Genomic DNA, 12,174 nt, shown 5'->3' with positions numbered 1-12,174 from the left:
AACCCTGGATGAACGGAGAGGTCCGCTCACTGTTGAAAGCACGCGACGCAGCATTTAAATCTGGCGACGCGGCGGCTTACAGTGCAGCTAGGACCAACCTAAAAAAGGGTATCAGGACTGCCAAAAGGAAACAGACACTGTGGATAGAGGATCACTTCCGCAACAGCTCGGAACCCCGGCGCATGTGGCAAGGCATCCAGTCCATCACTGACTACAAGGGCAAAAACACCAGTCCCCCGGTTAGCGATGCCTCCCTTCCGGAGGAGCTTAACAACTTCTACGCTCGCTTCGACAGGGACAACATGGAGCCGGCTACCAAAGCCTTGCCACCCCCGGAAGACCAGGTGCTCACTCTGTCGACCTCTGACGTAAGGGGTGTTCTACGCGGAGTGAACACACGAAAGGCTGCTGGACCAGATAGCATCCCTGGACGGGTACTCAAGGAATGTGCTGATCAGCTGGCTGATGTCTTCACCGCCATCTTCAATCTGTCATTGGCCCAGGCAGTAGTCCCTACATGCTTCAAGACCGCTACCATTATTCCTGTGCCAAAACAAACGGCTGTGACGTGCCTGAATGACTATCGACCCGTCGCACTCACACCCATCATAATGAAGTGTTTCGAGAGACTGGTCTTAGCCCACATCAAAGCCAGTGTTCCTGCCTCCCTTGACCAACACCAGTTTGCCTATCGTGCAAACAGATCAACGGAGGATGCAATCACAACTGCTCTACACTCGGCACTGAATCACTTAGATGGTAAGGAGACCTACATCAGAATGCTGTTTATGGACTACAGCTCAGCATTCAACACTATCGTCCCCAACAAGCTGGCCACCAAACTCCAAACTCTTGGCCTGAACACTTCCCTCTGCAACTGGACCCTGGACTTCCTAACAAACAGACCCCAGTCTGTCAAATTAGGTAACCACACCTCCCCCCCCCGACCCTGAACACGGGGGCCCCACAAGGATGTGTGCTGAGCCCCCTCCTCTACTCCCTCTTCACCCACGACTGTGTGACTGTTAATGGTTCCAACACCATCATCAAGTTTGCGGATGACACCACGGTAGTAGGCCAGATCACCAACGATGAGTCAGCCTACAGGGAGGAGGTCCAGCATCTCGTGAAGTGGTGCGCCGATAACAACCTGGCCCTTAACACCAAGAAAACAAAAGAAATCATTGTGGACTTCAGGATGTCGAAAGGCGGAAGTCACACCCCCATCCACATCAATGGGGCTGTGGTGGAAAGGGTGGACAGCTTTAAGTTCCTCGGAGTCCACATCACGGAAGACCTCTCCTGGTCCCTCAACACCTCCTCTCTGGTGAAGAAGGCCCAGCAGCGCCTGTATTTCTTAAGGAGGCTGAAGGGATGTAATCTGTCACCCCTGATCCTCTCTAACTTTTACCGCTGCACTATAGAGAGCATCCTGACAAACTGTATCACAGTATGGTATGGCAGCTGTAGCTACTATGACCGGAAAGCCCTGCAGCGGGTAGTCAAAACTGCCCAACGCATTACCGGCACCCGGCTACCGACCATAGAGCACATATACCAGAAACGCTGCCTACGGCGGTCACGGTCCATCATCAAAGACCCTACCCACCCCAGCCACAGTCTGTTCGCCCTCCTACCATCTGGGAGACGCTACAGATGCATTCGCACCCGTACGACCAGATTTAGGAACAGCTTCTTTCCCAGGGCTGTCATCCTACTGAACTCCACAAATAAACTCTAAAGCCTGCACATCTGCCAATGCACTTTATTATGGTCATATTTATGTTAATATACTACAAGCCAAATGTATGTTGAATGTTTAAATGTCTTAATCCAAATGTACACTCTCGGGAGCCGCAAGCCTACATTTCGTTATACTGCACTTGTGCACTAACAATGACAATAAAAGTTGATTTGATTTGATTTGATTTGGTCAGGCCCAGCTAGAAATACTCTGCTACTGTCCCATGCTACCCTCTTTGTAAGGGTGCCACTGTAAAATACTTCTCAAAAATATGTTTTTTCCTATTCAGCGATCTAGGCCACAGTCCTGGCCTGGAATCGCAAGTGGGCCCCTTTGAAGAGATTGTTATGTCTCTTTCTTCTTGGCCTACCAGCCGCCAAGGAAACCGCTGGGTCCTCCCTCTCCATGTCAATAGCCTTGTTTGGGCCAGGTGGAGTCTGTGCCCCCAACCAGATTGGCACACAGCATATCTGGGTCCCAGCCTAGTCTGTAGCGCTTCCACCACATTCCCGCTGGACTTACAGCGGGAGTGCGGCAAAAGAACCGTGGATTTTGCCTCCAACATCACTAACTATTCTTCTGAAAAGGACTAGGATTAAATAAAGTATATAAAATAGTTAAGAAATGCTAAAAGTAGTACGTCGCTGGGATTAGTTTGCTCTTTATACAAATTTACCAATTTGCAAATCATACTTTTCCTTATATACTTCAAAATATAGTTGAATGTGGCTGTAAACTGCTGTGTGGCTGAAGCAATCACATGACTAGGATGCTAGTCACTTCAGAAAAACAGTTCCAATTCACCCTCAGAGTAGCTGCAGTACCATATGCAGAGGCCTAAATTCTCTTCTTTTGTATCCTGGGCCCTGCCAGGAAAGAATTCACAGAGAGAACCATCTTGCTACACCTGGCACCCTGCAAATAGACCACATGGGGGCGCCAGAGATAAATATCAAAATCCAGTTCTACGATCTATTCTAAAACTAGATTGAAATGACACTCACACAGAACACACACACAGAAACCCCACAGTGCAGATAGAGGCCATTTCGGCCCATCGAGCCTGCACCGACACATATCCCACCCGATCCCCGTAACCCCTACACCAACACATATCCCACCCTATCCCTGTAACCCCACGTATTTAATCCCCCGAACACTAAGGGTCAATTTATCATAGCCAATCAACCTAACCCGCACTTCTTTGGACTGTGGGAGGAAACCGGAGCACCCGGAGAAAACCCACGCAAACACGGGGAGAATGTGCAAACTCCACACAGACAGTCGCCCGAGGCCGGATTCGAACCCGGGTCCCTGGCGCTGTGAGGCAACAGTGCTAACCACTATGGGATAATAGCTCATGTACACTTAATGCATTCATATGAAATTACGTTTTCTGCTATTATTTTAGTGGAGGCATTTTTCAATTTAAAATAAATGAGTTAATGCTTCCATTAAAATAGCAGACAAAGGAATTTTGATGAGCGTTGTTACAAATTTCGAGTCTGCCTCAGAGATTCTTCCAGGACAGTGGTTTTGGTTATTCCTGGAAGCAGTCTGAATGCCTTGTGTTCAGGAGTGTGCCCATACTGTCCAATATCTAATTATATGATAGCTTAACCCAGGGGTGTAACAACAGGACCTCTTTGTGATCTGATCTGGAGATTGTGGGGTCGATTTTCATCTCCATTCCACACAATGTTTCAGCGTGAATGGGACAGTCATGGAATGAAAATAAAAAAATAAAATTGCTGACTTACCACTGAAGGCCCGTGATTGCCGGAAACAGGCAGGAGCCTGATAAATATATTTAAATTATTGTTCGGTGACATGATTAGGACCTGGACACCTTTTCGTCAGACGTAGCGCTGTCATCGCTACTTTCTAAATTCACCCATAAACCGTGGACAGTATATGGTGGGAAATGGCCAGTTCCAGCAACATTTAAAGGGACATTCACCTGCTCTAATTCAAATCGCTGTAAATGTTTGGGAGACATCGTGCTTGTATTTGTCAGTCATTTTTAGGTGAAAGGTAGCTGGAAAACTTTCAGGAAGCCCAATTTTGGATGCACCGCTGTTTTCTGGAGGGGCTGCTGGGCAGGTCTTGTGTCCATCCCCTTCACTGCTGGTGTAAGAGAAAAAGGCAGGACTGGGGGATGAAGACATTGGCGGAATTCCCACGAGTGCTGCCAATGTACTGAACGTCTACATGAAGCAGGCATACAGTATAGCAAGGTGTGGGAGTAGGGTATCAAATTTGCAGTTGGTTGCTTGTAAGAAAAGTGACTTTCTTGGAAAAAGGTCAATTCTCTGCAGTTGAAAGGATGTCAAGGCCTTAGAGAGGGTACAGAGGAGATTTACTAGAATGGCACCGGGGATGAAAGTCTTCCGTTATGTGGAGAGACTGGATAAGCTGGGATTGTTGTTCTTAGAGCAGAGAAGGTTAAGCGGAGATTTAATAGAGGTGTTCAAAATTATGAAGGGTTTTGATAGAGTAAATAAGGATAAACTGTTTCTACTGGCAGGAGGGTCGATAACCAGAGGACACAGATTTAAGGTAATTAGCAAAAGAACTAGAGGGGAGATGAGATTTTTTTTTTTTTACACAGCAAGTTGTTATGATCTGGAAAACATTGCCTGAAATGGTGGAAGCAGATTCAGTAGTAACGTTTAAAAGGGAATTGGATATATACTTGAAGAGGAGAAATTTGCAGGGCCCTGGGGAAAGAGCAGGGGAGTGGGACTAATTGGACAGCTCTTTCAAAGAGCCACCACAGGCACGATGGGCTGAATGGCCTCCTTCTGTGCTGTATGGGTCTATGATCCTATGAAAGCTTCTTTGGCTGGAACTATGAGCATTTGGGCCTAGTGACTGATTATTATCGCAATTCTCTCCCTCTCCACCCGGCAGGCACTCCAGCTGTGCTGATACTGACATAGATGCCCACCCACTTTATGCAACTATTCTGACCCTGGGAAGTCTGACAGGGCGAGGAATGTCTGTAGCTAATCCTGGACTCTGCCCCACTGTAGTTATGGCAGCGGAGTCAGATTGCAGTTTGCAAGAGCTATAAACCTGCATGCATTGGGACTATTTTGCAATACTGAATGGGAACCAAAATATGCTTGCTGCAATTCCTGGATCTATCAGAAATCCTAGCCCAAATCATGCATAAATTCTGTAAAGTGGCATGAGGTGAAGATATTAAGAAATAAAGCAAAACCAGGGAAAGAAACCCACAGACTCCATCATAGTCGCTTAAAAAAATTCAGTGCTACAAAACAATAACCCGAACACCAGCCCTAATTACATTCTTTATCTATTTCTGAACTCTTTAGGTTAAAGCGAACATCTCTCACTGATGAATGCTGCAAGAAACTTATGACTGCTCTCAGCACAACCCAGACAATAACACATCTTGACTTAAGTGAAAACTCACTTACAGACAGTTCCATAAAGAACCTCAGCAGCTTCATTCTGACCTGTGGCAGCCTGAAGGTTATAAGGTTAGTTTAACAAGTATATATTTATTTTGGGTGTACTATGCACCAATTCTGACATGTGGTTTGAGGTGCAGATCCTATAGAAGAAAAGCAAAACAAAAGAATATGTGGAGTGAAATTGTGCTGTGCACTATTACAGTACTAATACAATGCGTTTATTTGCAACCAGTTATCATCTCTGTTAAAATAGTGGACAAAGGAATTTCATACAGATGTGTTAAGTATTCAGACAGTATTTCTGCATAGTGCAATTTTGCTCTAAAAAATTCAACGGAAATCCAGTGTTACTTGATGCATTTCGCTGACTATCTAAGGGGAGAATTTCTGACACATAACCTGAACAAATAGCTTCTTGTGGCAGGATAATGGGCCGTTTACGCCAGCTTTCCACTGAAATCTAATTCCACGCGAGGAATGGGAATTTCCTTGGAGCTGCCCGTAGTCCGAAACCGTAACTTTGCCGGAATTGTGGTGGAGACCTAACTCATCCGGCAGCTGCGAGAAAATTCCCAGCCTACAACTAAAACTTAATTGCACCCTCATGATCTAAAATAAGAAGGTCTGAGCTATCCATAATGCACAGAGATGTTTTTTGTCATGTAGAAAGCGTCACAAACTAAACACAACCTTCTTTTCCAAACTTGATAATATTGAAATGACTATTTATTTCTATGAAATTTTGCTTGCCATTTACTATTTTTAGTTCAGATAAAATCTGACTTTATTAAATGTTGTGCATTCTTTTTGTCTACGTTTACTGATGAGTGTAACCATAACATAAATAGAAAGCTGATTAAAGGAGTTGATAGAGTAGATATCCCTTGAATATAGAAGATTAAGGGGTGATCTAACTGAGGTATTTAAGATGATTAAAGGATTTGATAGGGTAGATAGGAGGAAGCTATTTCCTCTTGCGGAACAAGGGTCATAACCTTAAAATTAGAGCTAGGCCATTCAGGGGAGATGTCAGAAAGCACTTATTCACACAAAGGCTTTTGGAAACCTGGAAACTCTCTACCCGAAAAAGCTGTTGAGGCTAGGCCGATTCAAAATGGCAAAACTGAGATTGGTAGATTATTGTTATATCGAGTTACATTGAGCCTACAGCACAGAAAAAGGCCATTCGGCCCAACTGGTCTATGCCGGCGTTTATGCTCCAGATGCACCTTCTCCCACCCCTCTTCCTATAACCCTATCAGTATGCCCTTCTATTCTTTTCTCTCTCATGTGCTTACCTAGCTTCCTCTTCAATGTATCTATACTATTTGCCATAACTACTCCTTGTGGTAGCGTGCTCCATGTTCTTACCACTCTTTGGGTAAAGAAGTTTCTCCTGAATTCCCAATTGGATTTATTAGTGACTATCTTATATTTATGGCCCCTAGTTTTTGAATCCCCTATAAGTGGAAACATCTTCTCTATGTCTACCCTATCGAACCCCTTCATCATTCTAAAGACCTCCATCAGGTCACCTCTCAGCCTTCTCTTTTCTAGAGAAAAGAGCCCCAGCCTGTTCCGTATTTCCTGAAAGTTATAACCTCTCAGTGCTGGTATCATCCTTGTAAATCTTTTTTGTACCTTCGCCAATGCCTCTATATCTTTTTTATAATATGGAGACCAGAACTGTGCACAGTATTCCAAGTGTAGTCTAATTAAAGTTCTATACAAGTTAAACATGACTTCCCTGCTTTTTAATTCTATCCCTCTAGAAATGAACCCCAGTCCTTGGTTTGCATTTTTTATGGCCTTATTAACCTGCATCACTACTTTTAGTGATTTATGTATCTGTACCTCTGGATCCCTTTGCACCTCTACCCCATTCAGACTCTTATTATCCAAGCAGTATGTGGTTTCCTTATTCTTATTCCAAAATGCACCCCCTCACACTTACCTATATTGAAATTAATTTGCCAATTAAATGCCCATTCTGCAAGTTTATTAATGTCTTCCTGTATTTTGTCATAATCTTCCTTTGTATTAACTACACCCCCCAATTTGGTGTCATCGTAAATTTAGAAATTGTACTTCCGATTCCCAAGTCCAAATCATTAATATAAATTGTGAACAACAGTGGTTTCTGTGGAACACCACTTTTGCCATTTGAGTAGCTGCCCTTAACCCCCACTCTCTGTTATCTGTTTTGTTGCCAGCTTGCTATGCTCCTAGAAGGCAGATAATTCACACTGCATATGCAGTTATAGTTAGATTGCCACAACAATATTTTTTTCAAAAAGTATAATTCCACATATTTATCACTCACATTGATCATTTAAAGTCATCCTATAAATAGTGAAGAAAAGTTTCAGTTGCTTGAAAAGCAAAGTAGAGTTAGTCAGACTGAAAGAAGCCTCGCTGTTAATATAATATTTCTGTTGTAACTCAACACTTGTGCTAGTTAAAGGTGTTTTATATAGAAAGGTAGGGGGAGGTAGAGTGTAGCAATAAAGAGTAGACAGTAGCTACCTAATATCCAAGATGTACAGCTTGTCAGTATCTCCTAATATTTCTCTCTGGTATAGGTTAGAGCAGAACCAGTTCACAACAAACGGACAGATGGCGATAAAGAAGCTGCGCCTGGAGAAATCGGGAGTTCAGATTGTTGTAGAAAGAAGAAAAAATGTTGCATAATCTTTAAATTACAATCTTTTGGTGTCATTTGCAATTGATTCTATAATTCCTCTGATAGCAAAAACATATTTTGAATATATATATTATTTCTATTAATAAATAGATATAAAAGCTAAGGTGACTTCCTCTGCTTCCTCGTTACATTACATGCCTCGTTATATTAAGTGCCACATCAATTTATGATTAATGATATTTATTGTTTGTAAGATTTTCCATATTATAATTCTTGGAAAGAAATTGGATTTATGTATTTAGCATATAATGTATCTTGATTTTAGTGCAACAAAAAGGGCCTAGAATTTCATTCATGCTGGAAAACAGGCGTTCAGGGGCAACGGGACGCAAGCTGCACGCACTGGTTCACGTGGTCATGGGAACTTACTGTTATGAGGCAGGCGTGCAGCCAGCGCTACCCATGCTGCTTGTTGGTTGTGCGCCTGTTTGGGGGGATGGACGTGAAATCGGGTATCACTGATGCCACTTAAATCCAGCCTGCACTTCTTAAAGGGGAGATGCACCGTGGCTACAGGCAGCAGTAAAGGCATAAAACTAGGCTACATGGCTGGAAGAGCTGCAGATAGGTCTCCCCGAGTCTCAGACACAGAATTGAAGGTCTTTGTTCAGGCAGTGAGCAGGAGGAGGGAGACCCTGATCCCTGAGGGAGAGCAAGCTCCCTCGCCACCCACTCCATCAGTGCCCTTGTCAGTGCCACACAGCCAGCCGTGCCAGTCTGCCCCGGCACATGCTGAGATGCTGCAGTCTGCCGTCGGGTCCTCACGGCCCAGAGGTGCTTGAGGTCACCCACCATGGCCATCTGAAGTGTTCTCAATGGAAGCTCAGCAGCTTTCCACCTCCCAAGCCATAGCCACTGGGGATACACTTCGTAGGAGCACTAGGATAGTTAAACAAGCATCGAAGACAGGCACTAGGGATTTGCACAAGGGTGGTTCTTAATTCTGCAAGTTTTGTATGACCAAATATAAAGCGAGTTGTTGCAGTAAACTTTATTTTTCTGGATTTTCTGGTTCATGGATGGTTTGCTCAATGAGATTTCCGGTGGCGACTCTTATTACAAACCAGCTCTGCACCTCTGCCCACAGGAGTCATGAGCCATGTCTGGAGGGGATAGCCCTTGTCACCAAGTAGCCAGCGTCTGACCTGATGGTTAGGTTGGAATAAGGTAGGATAGAGAACCGGCACAAGATGAAGGCATCGTGGCTGCTGGCATGATGAAATCGGGCACAGACCTGCACGATCCACTGCTGCTTGTGGTTGCAAATGAGCTGGACGTTGAGGGATTGGTATTCCTTTCTGTTGAGAAGAATGCCAGGCTGCTGCAAGTGCAGTCTATGGACCTTTGCACCTTTGGGAAGCCTACAATGTGGGCAAAACTGAGTGCTCTCTCGTCGTGCTACGTTTGGTCTACCAGGAAAGAATGGCAGCTCTTCCTGCTCGGGTAGAGAGCCTTGGTCACCACCCTGATGCAGCAGTGAAGAGTGAACTACCAGATGTCGCTATTGTCACCTGCTGCAGCCTGGAATAACCCTGTGGCATAGAAATTCAGGGCCACGGTGACCTTAACAGGCAATGCTGTCAATGCCCTGGTTTGAGGCTCCAGTTGTTGCTGCAGCCTCATTCCTCCTGAATCAGGTGGAGGTACGGAAAGTGTTACCTGAAGACCCTTTGTGGGTAGAGCCACCTGTGCAGTGCAGTGCATACCCACCCCGCCCACCTCCTCCTCCCTCTTCCAGCTCCAATGTTCTTTGGTGCTCTCCCTCCTTGTCCAGCCCCAAAGGCAGACCTAACAGACCAACTATGAGGTAATTCAAATGTTTGGAAGGTAGACAAGGAGTCTAGCAGCTGCAAAACATTCTTCCCAAAACTCCCAATCAGTTGTGCAAATGAGAATTGCCAAAAAAAGGTTCAGAAGTTGACCAGCAGCCTAATAGGATAAACCAGCCCTTTAAATAGTGCTCCCACAGGGTCCTTTTTGACAGTTTGCACCATGATTTGCTACACAAGTTTATCATATGTCGTGTCAGGCACTTGGGCAGCTCAATTTCACAAAATGGTCCTACAACCAGCATAAGACCCTTATTTAAATGTAATAATGAAATTTCTGCCCTAGGTCCCTACAGGACACTATTTCAATATGGTGGGCAGTGTGCTTCCGGCATGGGCCGAGTTCAGTGCAGCACCCGCCATATTGGACCCCTAGCGGCCCATTTCACGCCTGAGAAACGGGAATGGTGCAATCGAATTTCTAGGCCACTATCTCTAATCTGTAAAGTAAAAGAATCTTTGGTTTGTTACTAATGGTCCATCTGATGATATTGTCATATTGATTCTTTTATTTTTTTAAATATAGATGCATATTGGTAATTTTCTTTCAATTCCTGAAACAATGTTTAAAAAAATCAGCAGAGGTCACACTATAAATTGTATATGGTGACGTTGTGTATAATGGTAACATCTATGACATTTATAATGTTAGTTATAGTAAAGCTTTTGTTGTTTCAGCACATTTCTACTTTATTACGATACCTTATGCTGATAAAAATTTCCCTGTGATTTTTGTACAACTGGACAGTGATATTCTGCTTTGCTATTTATGAATGAGTGGATTTTACTCTGAGCTCCATTCAAACTTTATTAAACACTTACACTCCATCTGTTTGTCATTTCTTCACATAGTCTAGCAAGAGATTAGGACAGGATAAATGGTAAAGTAGCTTGAATATTTGAAAGTGTTCTGATTGTTCGCACCAATGAATTTTGTTAATCAGTCGTTTAATGAAAAATTGAATCTGTAAAAGTTTTTCAGTCCTAAGTTCTCCATTTCCCATTTGATGTTCCTGGGTGCAGATTGATGCTCTGGTGGATATTTTCACGTAACAATTATTTTGGTGTGAATTTCCACTGTACCTAGGATGGAAGTGTGGCAGAAAGCCTGTTGTGTGTGCGTGAGAGGAAGACGGCGGAAGTGCATGCCTGCACTGGCTTGTGTACTGGGGTGTGTGCATGTGCAGTGACGATATTACATTGTATTGAATTTACTAATAAAAGGAAACAAATCCTTTTTTAAATTAGAGATGACGCTGCTGCCTGCCAGGCATGCCTCTCTTCATTAAAAAATTTATAAACAAACATGTTCCTGCTTGAAGGATTTCATCTTAATATCATCACAGTACCTGAATTGATCACAGGCAGAAGGCAGCCCATTAATCCTTTGATGACAGTTGTAGAATTTCTTTGGCTTCTGAGGATTGAAAAAGCTCTCAGGCCAGTCAAAATCATAGCATCTCCGACTTATTATTGGACTGCTCTGGGATGCTCCCTATAATTGATGCCACTGCAGCAGGCAAGCAGAGAGAGAAACCCTACTCAGGGTGACCATGTTGACAAGAACATTTATGGTGAGACTATAAAAAGGGAGGAGCACACAAATGTTCTTCCTACACTTTCCTTCAGTGTTCTGCAACAGCTAACTTGCATGCTTTATTTATAAGTAGCCAATAGCTCATACATTAACTGTCAGCGTGAATTACCCTGGCACTGATTGACTTCCTCGCTCTCAGTTGATAAGGCTTTACAACTAATGTATCTGCATTTTTTATCTATATTGCAACAGAATATTCTTATAATCTTGTTAAAAAATATTTTAAAGCAGATGCATTTTGATTTTTTAACACCTAAATTCCATGGTAATAAACAACATAACAAATGACTCAGAATGAGATGCCTGCCATGTCTCTTAAATAGCATGTATGGCTATGTAGTGAGTCAGATATCTTTCTGGGCTAATTTGTCAGGCCCTACGGCATTATTCTGTTGATCCACTTAGGCTGGGGAACACAATACCTGGATCTTACTATCATATTAACAAGCATCCATGCGTGCAAAGATGCTGGTTGGAACAATGACCCATGTGGATAATGCACGGTGACTCCCATCTTAATCTTCTCTGTTCATTCTCCATTATCATCACTATTGCCACACATGAAAGGTGTTCAAGTTAGGCTGGTGGGCCTGGGATACTTGTTTTGGATTTGGCTAACAGGAACTGTGATACCTTGGTAAAGTAGGTCATGTAGTTCACACAGACTACATATTCCATCTGTTGTCAGATCAAACTTGAGACTTACTGTATATTGCTGTGGTCACACGCCCTCCCACCACTGGCCAACTATAGGGATGACCCACTGTAGGAGATCAGTTGAAACTTCTATTGATGCAAGCAGATGATCCCACGTCAATATAGTACTGCAGTCTTCACATACATGAAGGCGTTAACTT

At 43.6% G+C, this 12,174-nt stretch overlaps 1 protein-coding gene across 1 annotated transcript in view; it reads left to right on the top strand.

Annotated features, from left to right (window-relative positions):
* The window catches only part of LOC147115645 (NACHT, LRR and PYD domains-containing protein 12-like), a 37,891-nt gene extending 27,343 nt beyond the window's left edge, over positions 1-10,548 (top strand). Inside the window, exons 8-9 of the mRNA XM_085990077.1 lie at positions 5,086-5,253; positions 7,770-10,548. Coding sequence (XP_085846203.1) covers positions 5,086-5,253; positions 7,770-7,878 — 277 coding nt within the window. The 3' untranslated portion in view covers positions 7,879-10,548. The remainder of the gene's footprint in view (positions 1-5,085; positions 5,254-7,769) is intronic.
* Positions 10,549-12,174: the final 1,626 nt, after the last annotated feature.

The sequence above is a fragment of the Somniosus microcephalus genome, chromosome 6 (assembly GCF_052327205.1).
Source record: "Somniosus microcephalus isolate GS21.2 chromosome 6, FLI_Smic_1.0, whole genome shotgun sequence".
NCBI lineage: Eukaryota > Metazoa > Chordata > Chondrichthyes > Squaliformes > Somniosidae > Somniosus > Somniosus microcephalus.
This window is presented reverse-complemented; position numbering and strand designations above follow the sequence as displayed.